Source organism: Salvia splendens, chromosome 18 (assembly GCF_004379255.2).
Source record: "Salvia splendens isolate huo1 chromosome 18, SspV2, whole genome shotgun sequence".
Taxonomy (NCBI): Eukaryota; Viridiplantae; Streptophyta; class Magnoliopsida; order Lamiales; family Lamiaceae; genus Salvia; species Salvia splendens.
Genome location: NC_056049.1, coordinates 5,966,272 through 5,975,152, shown reverse-complemented (window position 1 = coordinate 5,975,152; position 8,881 = coordinate 5,966,272). Strand labels below are relative to the sequence as shown.

Below are 8,881 nucleotides of genomic sequence, written 5' to 3'. Positions count from 1 at the left end.
TTCATCAATTGGATATAAAAAAAATGAGGATTTATCAGCGCAATAACTATTTTTGTAATTTAGTCTCGAAAACAAAATACACGTCTGGGAATTTTTGAGAATTTTATCTATGAATGAATAGGATAGAGTAGAACTTTTATACAGTAGATGTTATAAGAGGCTCTGCTCTAATAATGATGGAATTTGTATTTATTTACTTATTACTATAGTTGACTAGATAGGCTTAAAACTTAACCATGGTTACTCTCTCTACTTGATATCGTGGTTAAGTATTACATCCACGCGTGCGCGTCCTATAAATTCAACGTTCATAAACGCCATTTCCTCATCACCTTCTCCTTCATCAACTTCACTTTGATGATACACCACTCCATATTATTAGCTCTCTCACATTTCATTTAAGTTTTCCGTTTTCATCCCCTCCAATATCTGGTGCGCTTCTCTTTCCTTTTAGTACCTTTTCTGCTTCAGTATTTTTTAAATTATGATTGTTGCAGTGCAATTTCCGAAACTGCAAGCTGAAAAAATGAATCATGAGCATGAAAGCTGTATCTAACTGTTAATGCATTAAATTAAAGTGATGGAAACGGCTTAGTTATGTGATTGTGGTGCAGAGATAAGCAATGGCGGCCAACGGCATGAATAACGGTGCGACAGGGCGGAACGGCCTGGCGAAGATTCACACGGAGAAGAGAGCCGACGAAGTCTGCCACGACGACAGCACGACGCCGATGAAGGCGCAGACGATCGACGAGCTTCATTCTCTCCAGATGAAGAAATCGGCTCCGACTACGCCGCTCAACGGGATTCAAGGCCTTTTCGCCGAGGAAGAGCGCACCAAGCAGCAGCTCCAGTCCATCAGGTGATCGATCTCACGCCCAATTTATGCAATATTCCCTCTAAAATTTGAATCCGCAGCTTGATCTGAATTTTAATTTCACTTTTGTTGCTTCTAATTGTGATTTTGTTAATGTGTTTAAATCAGTGCGTCATTGGCATCTCTGACGAGAGAAACAGGGCCCAAGGTGGTGAGGGGAGATCCGGCGAGTAAGTCGGCGACGCCGCGGGTTGTGAGCCACCACCACCACCATGTGAGCCCCACCATCAGCGTCAGTGACAGCTCTCTCAAATTCACTCACGTCCTCTACAACCTATCGCCTGCTGGTAATTTTTCAAACGGCTTTTGATTTTGTTTTTTTTTTTAAAAAAATTAGGAAGAAATATGGTTGTGAACGATAATTTCGCGATGAATGCAGAACTGTACGAGCAGGCAATCAAGTATGAGAAAGGTTCATTCATTTCGTCAAGCGGCGCCCTCGCTACTCTCTCCGGCGCCAAGACAGGGCGTTCCCCTAAAGACAAACGCGTTGTCAGGGATGAAACCACTGGGCATGATCTCTGGTGGGGAAAGTGAGTGTTCTTTCTCTACCTTTCCCTCTAAAATTATTAATCACTTTCCACAAAAAGTTGTACATCCAACGATTGATTAATTGTCCATGTGTATTAGGGGATCACCAAACATTGAAATGGATGAGCAGACATTTATGGTGAACAGAGAAAGAGCCGTCGATTATTTGAATTCATTGGACAAGGTAATCTTTTTCTATCATCTACTACAAAGTATTTTCTATATGTTGAAATGCAGAAAAACTGTGTAGCGTGTCAGTGCACTGATTTCTTGCATACCAAACTTTAATTAGTGAGATAAGTCTTTTTAGTAGGTCCCTGCAAAGATACTGAAAACTATTCACTGAACTTCTTTTGTATCCAATGATTTGTTGATTAATTTATTTAAATAGTATACAAGCTTGTTGAATCGTGTTAATGATCTGCACCTTCCATCAACCAGAGGGCTTAAATGATTTTAAAAAATGAACATTTAGTGCTGATTTGTAGCTTCAGAAACCGTATAGTCTATAATTATTAGTAGAAAAATTTGTGTAGAAAGTCCGGAGAGAGTTTTGTTCTCTAGTGCTTTATTGCCATCCTTCTATCCTATCCTTTGAGCGGTGGAGTCTCGGCCGTTTCTCTTATTCCCTTTCTGCCCCTTTTTTGCTCACCATCTTATCTTTTAGATTCGGTACTATAAATTACTAAAATATTCAACTATAAGCGGCGCGGCGTCCAATAATCTTCGATTCAGTTCGATGATATGGAATTCAAGAATTTGTTTTAATATAAAAAATCTAATGTTTTAAGTATATGTTATAGAAGCTGCTTGAAGGTTCACTCTTTTATGTTCAGGTCTTTGTGAATGATCAATTCCTGAACTGGGATCCACAGAACCGTATCAAAGTTAGGATAGTGTCAGCCAGGGCTTATCATTCCTTGTTCATGCACAACATGTAAGTGAATGGAATTGACTCTTATTCTTTTTCATCGTGATGTTCTTATTTGCAGTTCTATGTGATCATAAGCCCAACCAGATAAGTTTTTGAAGTTTTATTTGAAAATGTGAATCTGTGTCTTGAATCATGATATACTCCTTGATATTATTATGTGAGAGGTCTGAGAGAGCTGCATAAGGTTTAGCTACAGCAGAAAGGTTCCAAAGTAAAATGATATATTAGTTATTTGTACAAGTGGATAACTGGGTCGGTCGCAGGTGTATCCGACCCACAGCTGAAGAGCTGGAGAACTTTGGTACTCCGGACTTCACTATATACAATGCCGGACAGTTCCCATGTAATCGTTACACACACTACATGACATCCTCCACTAGCATAGATTTAAACCTTGCTAGAAGAGAAATGGTCATCCTCGGCACCCAGTATGCCGGGGAGATGAAGAAAGGCCTTTTCAGTGTAATGCACTATCTCATGCCTAAGCGTCAAATTCTGTCACTACATTCTGGTTGCAATATGGGCAAAGATGGAGACGTCGCTCTCTTCTTTGGCTTATCAGGTAAAGTCTCATCGGGTCAGCATTCCGATGAGGGGCTTGCTTTCCCTTTGCCAAACCCCACATGTGTCCACTCATCTTACTCTGAGCTTGAGTTGAAACAAAGATATTTGCTTCTCTGTACCGAATGCATATTTACGCTTCTTTACATTCATGCACATTTTAGGCACTGGAAAAACTACCCTGTCCACTGATCACAACCGCTACCTAATTGGAGATGACGAACACTGCTGGAGTGATAACGGTGTATCCAACATTGAAGGTGGCTGCTATGCAAAGTGCATCGATCTGTCAAGGGAGAAGGAGCCAGACATTTGGAATGCTATCAAGTTTGGAACTGGTATTATTCCAATTCAGTTTTGTCATTTTCAAACCCATAAAAAACCTTATCTCTGCAGCACTTGCATAACCAATTATCTTATCTTTTCATTGTCATATTCTGTCAGTGTTGGAGAATGTGGTATTTGATGAGCACACCAGAGAAGTGGATTACTCTGACAAATCTGTCACAGGTAATAATACATGAATTCAGTTGGCATTCTTTGGAAGTGTCTGGATTCTGTTACTGATTTCCATTTATTTGCAGAGAACACTCGAGCGGCCTATCCTATCGAATATATCCCCAATGCCAAAATTCCGTGTGTCGCCTCACACCCGAAGAATGTCATACTCCTGGCATGCGATGCATTTGGCGTGCTTCCACCAGTGAGCAAGCTCACCCTGGCTCAAACAATGTATCATTTCATCAGTGGCTACACTGCTCTGGTAGGAACTTCGCCTATCCACGTGAAACTCATTTAATCATTCAGATCTCACCAACTTGAATTTGTATACAGGTTGCTGGCACTGAAGAAGGAATCAAGGAACCACAAGCAACATTCTCAGCCTGTTTCGGGGCAGCATTTATAATGCTGCATCCTACAAAATACGCGGCCATGTTGGCGGAAAAGATGCAGAAGCATGGTGCTACTGGGTGGCTAGTTAACACAGGCTGGTCAGGTGGAAGGTAAAGAAATATTATAACTAACTAACTAACTAAGCATCTGTCTTCTTAAAAATCTGATTGTCATTACAGAAGAATTTACAATCTGATGGTACCTTCTTCTTTTTTATCATTCAGATATGGGTCTGGGAGCCGTATCAAACTAGCATACACTCGTAAGATCATTGATGCGATCCACTCGGGTAGCCTGTTGAAGGCGGAATACAAGCGAACAGAGGTTTTCGGGCTTGAGATTCCGACTGCGGTTGAGGGTGTGCCTTCAGATATATTGGAGCCCATGAACACTGTGAGATTAATTATAGTAGTACTACCTTTTCTGTGTTATAGGAGTAATATATTTGTGTTGATTACTGATTTGTTTGGTGTGTTGAATGGCAGTGGACGGATGAAAAAGCTTACAAGGAGACTCTGCTGAAACTAGGTGGGCTTTTCAAGAACAACTTTGGAGGATTTGTGGCTCATAAGATTGGCAAGGACGGCAAGCTCACCGATGAAATTCTTGCTGCTGGTCCTGTTTTCTGAGTGGCTTACCCCAACATAAATAAATAAACAGTTATGAAGATGATCAATCCATGGTTTTCTCATATTGAATCAATAAATTATGTATCAAGTTTAAGCTGCATAGCTTTTATCAAACTGTACCGAATGCCCATGTAAGATTAATTATTTCATCGATTATGTGTACGAGTTAGAAGATGAATATCAATGATTTCGATGCTATACACCAGTGGAATGTTGGATTATTTATATACTCCCCATTTAATATCCACACACCATAGAGAATGTTGGATATGTTATTCGATTAAACGCAATGACTCTGTTTACCGACATGGGCAAATACTAAGCAATTACTCCCTCCGTCTCCAATTAATTGTCACTCATTTCTATTTCGATTCGTCCCTCAATAATTGTCATAATTCATTTTTACGTAGTTAGGTCTCACATTCTACAAATACAAATTTAAATTAATATAATTATAATTATAATTATAATTATAATTATAATTATAATCACTAGTGTCGTACCGAAAAGGTGATTTATCTTCTTCCCGAGTGTTTCCAAAACTCACAATATACAAATGTATATAGCTTCTCAGTAGGGTACTCCAACTCTCCAACTATGGAGATTCTCGTCACTACTTCGACCCCAAGATTTCCTTTTCCCCCACACATCAGTAAACGACACTGAAAATGCTCTCTGCCTCTAATCCTCAATTGCTCAAGGTACCAATTCTAGTAATATTTCGCTGAATTATACAGTTGCTTCCGTCTCTTTCATATCCATTCTCAACTGAATTGTGATTACATTACATCGTGAATTCATAAATTTGGCTGCAATTTGTTACTCATCGCTTCCTTGCTGGTAAAATGCTTTCTCATTTCTGTACTGTCCTGCGGATTGTGGTATCTCTACTGACAGCTTGTTGAAGCTCTAACATGCCACATTCTGTTGGTTTTTGTATCGATTTCTTGTGTAATTCGCATGTAGAATGTTTTCATTTAGATAATTTCTAATATTTCGATTGTGGGGATCAGCTTAGAACTACTGTAATACTGTTTCAGGAACACTGGAGAGAGCAACGGCTTGTCTAAAGCTCCTATCTCGAGGGAGTAAGTGCTTTGTGCTAAGTTATAGTACTATGTAGAGATAGCCTTCTTCTTTTTTTTCTTTTTTTTTAATTTCTGATTTTTATTAGTCACCAAACTATTCATTCCTCATTCCTTTTACCAATTAGGTTGGGAAGCCTTGATGTCGATGCTAATGGAAAGGAAGAGAGGAAGAGGAATGACATTTGGCAGCTGTTTGAAGAGGCTCAACAGAGTATGTTCGGTCTACTTTCTCGTGTATATGTGTCACATTCTCTTTGCCCAATGGGGATCTAATCTAGCTGGCAATATGTTGTGCCCGATGATTACCGTTCAGATATCATGTACTTGAACAAACAGCGTCTCCTGGCCATGGAAGAGCTCGGGAGGGTAAAGAACGAAAGGAACTCATTGCTTCAGAGGATAGAGCAATTGGAGATGCAAAATCAGGCAACTGCTAGAAAAGGTTCCCACACTACTAATGCATGCACTTCTCACTTCACTGCAATGCTTAATCTTATTCTCAGTAATTGCAATATCAAGTGGCAAGTGTAGGCATTTTTCTGAGTTTTACCTTGTGTTGACAGTGAACTAGTTTTTAGTCAAATATTCAAAATGGGGTTGGTCTTCTAGTCAAGCAGCATGAATGCATATTAATCAGAAGAGTATGCTATAATATGGACAGAATATCTTTAATTCTTTATGCATTAGGAAGACTTAATTTTGTGCTATTCATAATATTAATTTATTAGAAGGAGAGAGGAAATGCTACTAAGCTAATCTATTGTTGCGTTGCACAATAAAACAGATAAACTTACGATCAGCTCAGAGTTGCTTCTCAGAATAGATGCTTTAGTCCTTAATGGAGTGATTGGCAGTACAGAGGCATCTGATTTAAGAAGACTAGTGATTGACTCAAGGGTTGGTTTGGCTGATGATATACATGACATTATTCTCATGAATGATGCTGAATTTCTGGCTGAGCTGCGTCGTTTTTCTAAGACGATCAAAGGGTAAAGGATCATCACTTTCGCTGCAGTTACTCATTTAGGTCCCTCATCATTTTTAATATAGATGTTCAAAATGTAATACTACGATGGAACAGCTTATACTTCATACTCCCTCCGTCTGCGAATATGAGTCTCTGTTTTCCATTTCGGTCTGACCGCGAATAGGAGCCCCGTTTCATTTTTACTATAAATGGTATTAGGTTCCCACATTCCACCTACTCATTACACTCACATTTCATTTAAAACTAATATACACAAGTGGGACCCATGTACCACTAACTTTTTTTTCACCCATTTTTCTTAACATTTCTTAAGACTCGTGCTGGAAAAAAATCGGACTCCTATTCGCGGACGGAGGGAGTACTAAGAAAGCAGTTATTCTCTTGGATTCTTGAGTGGCAACCTTTTCTTTGCTAAATGCAAGTCCAATCATTTTAAGTCACCACCAATGAAATTTAGAAAAATCAAAACTAGAAGTTCTTTGATGCTATAGTTCATTGTAAAGCATGTAATCTATGAAATGAAATGCATATACCTTTAGGCAATTTTGATACATAGTTATGCCTGAAATCATATTCAAAGGAATATTTTGATATAACTAGTTTCTTATGTCATTTTGAATTGCAGTGGGGCTGACCTCTCACTGTATTCTCTAGACGTGACGACATTACACTGTTACAACAGAAGCATCGCAATTTACAGTACACCGTTGATATTTCATAGTTCTAAAACCCAATGGAATTATATACTATACCTGTGTGTAAGAGTCTTGACCTCGATATTTCTCTGAATATCCTGTTATTTAGATCTACTCTCCCCTTTTCCCTTTTTTTGTCCTTTGTAACTATGGCACATTGTCATTCTTTGAACTTCATTCACTATCTTTCCATCAATATAAGTACTAGTAGTATATAACTACCAGTCTACTCATGTTAAATTAATGCCCAACACTAATCATTTGTGCAGGATAAAAATGTGAGGTTCATTGATGAATATGATGAAGAACTGTCACATTTGATCATTTGATAAAAATGCTTTGTCCATCTCTTGACGATCATCTGCTTCAAGTGCTCGTAAGTGTTTGTTTCATACTTGTAAACACGTTAACCACAAGTCCACAATGTCAAAAACTCATCTCTCATTTCCACTCCAATAGCTGAAGGCCATAAAATATGAAATGGCTCCTATACCTGTAAACGTCACCGACAGCAGATTCAGGTGATGAGTTGACATGGTACTGGTTAGACACACTTGTTATGATGCGACAAATCTCACATGGGTGCAATAATCTTTCGCAGGGACTTTGGAAATGATAGTAGCGAAAGAAGTAGATTCTCACAGTATATCAACTCTACATTTGGGAATATGTCTCTTGGCCAAGCATTAGATGAAATTGTTTGTATCTTTCTCTGAAATGTTTCATTCATGTCGATAGAGGATATATATCTTGATTCTTGACTCGAGTGTTGTTGTGTATCTGCAGAAGAACGATCCATTAGAGTGGAATAGAAGGATAATAGATGGGATGGTGAAGGATTTTTCGTGGGAATCGGAATGCGCGGAGGTGCATATTTCTGCATACGAAGTAGTGAAGCAGTTATAACAGACGGTAGAGGCAGCAAAACAGTTTTTAGAGCTGTAGATATCAAGGAGGGAAAAAACAGAGGATCTTCAGATGATTTGTTCTCTCATTAGATCCATCTCCTCTGGTCTGTGTTGCCCAGTTTTCCACTTCAATAGAACTCAAGCGCTCTGCATTTTCTAGAGACAAAAAATGCTAAAGCAAGATTTTGCTTTTCTCAATAAACAAGAACTTGTCTGAATTCTTGCGCACTAAAAGCATCCACAGAGGAGAGCACACCGCTGTCCGTCCGTCCGCGTCCGCGTCAGCGGCACGGCACGGCACCACGGTCCGCCGCTGCGCTCTTGCTGCTGGCACGACGCTGCTCTTAGCTAAGAGCACGTCCGTGCCAGCGAGCAGGGCGACGTGGCGCGTTTCTATTGGCCGTTGGCATTTTTTTTTCTTTTTTTTAAAAAATTGAAAATAATACCAAAAATAAAAAAATATATATATTTGGATTCCCAAAAATATACAGATTTTATTACCATTTTTTTGAAATTTTTTTAAAAAAAATTAATCCCAAAATCATCTATAAATACACACATTCATAATCCATATGGGCGAAATTCAGTCACGAGTAGTGGGTTTTTTTAATTTTATGAATTTAATTATGTAACTTTTAATTTTTAAGACTTTAATGAAGAAAATTTTAATTTTTAGGATTTTAATTATGTAATTTTAAATTTTTTTGTAATTTGTAATATTATTCCGGTTATTTTTAATGCATTTTAATATTGTGAAAATGTTTTTATTTAAATTG

General features: G+C 38.5%; 2 protein-coding genes across 2 annotated transcripts; both read left to right on the top strand.

The window, feature by feature from the left end:
- The first annotated feature begins 342 nt into the window (after positions 1-342).
- LOC121777940 (phosphoenolpyruvate carboxykinase (ATP) 1-like) lies at positions 343-4,610 on the top strand. The gene is made up of 13 exons (XM_042175275.1): positions 343-432; positions 615-862; positions 986-1,164; positions 1,257-1,410; positions 1,508-1,592; positions 2,245-2,345; positions 2,606-2,904; positions 3,068-3,241; positions 3,348-3,413; positions 3,488-3,666; positions 3,738-3,907; positions 4,022-4,190; positions 4,283-4,610. Exons 2-13 carry the CDS (start codon positions 624-626, stop codon positions 4,424-4,426), a joined length of 1,959 nt encoding a protein of 652 aa, XP_042031209.1. The 5' UTR covers positions 343-432; positions 615-623; the 3' UTR covers positions 4,427-4,610.
- A 511-nt stretch (positions 4,611-5,121) lies between these two features.
- Positions 5,122-8,323, top strand: LOC121776173. Its single transcript, XM_042173318.1, has 10 exons — positions 5,122-5,127; positions 5,467-5,514; positions 5,640-5,725; positions 5,828-5,956; positions 6,299-6,503; positions 7,128-7,260; positions 7,467-7,573; positions 7,657-7,718; positions 7,799-7,895; positions 7,984-8,323. The coding sequence occupies exons 4-7, from the start codon at positions 5,833-5,835 to the stop codon at positions 7,524-7,526; spliced, it is 522 nt and encodes a 173-aa protein (XP_042029252.1). The 5' UTR covers positions 5,122-5,127; positions 5,467-5,514; positions 5,640-5,725; positions 5,828-5,832; the 3' UTR covers positions 7,527-7,573; positions 7,657-7,718; positions 7,799-7,895; positions 7,984-8,323.
- Positions 8,324-8,881: the final 558 nt, after the last annotated feature.

Coding starts and splice junctions, on each gene's coding strand:
- LOC121776173 (XM_042173318.1), top strand. CDS start 5,833: ATGTACTTGAACAAACAGCGTCTCCTGGCCATGGAAGAGCTCGGGAGG. Junction 5,957..6,298: donor TCAGGCAACTGCTAGAAAAG/GTTCCCACACTA, acceptor ACAATAAAACAG/ATAAACTTACGATCAGCTCA. Junction 6,504..7,127: donor TTTTCTAAGACGATCAAAGG/GTAAAGGATCAT, acceptor TTTGAATTGCAG/TGGGGCTGACCTCTCACTGT.
- LOC121777940 (XM_042175275.1), top strand. CDS start 624: ATGGCGGCCAACGGCATGAATAACGGTGCGACAGGGCGGAACGGCCTG. Junction 863..985: donor CAGCAGCTCCAGTCCATCAG/GTGATCGATCTC, acceptor TGTTTAAATCAG/TGCGTCATTGGCATCTCTGA. Junction 4,191..4,282: donor TATTGGAGCCCATGAACACT/GTGAGATTAATT, acceptor GTTGAATGGCAG/TGGACGGATGAAAAAGCTTA.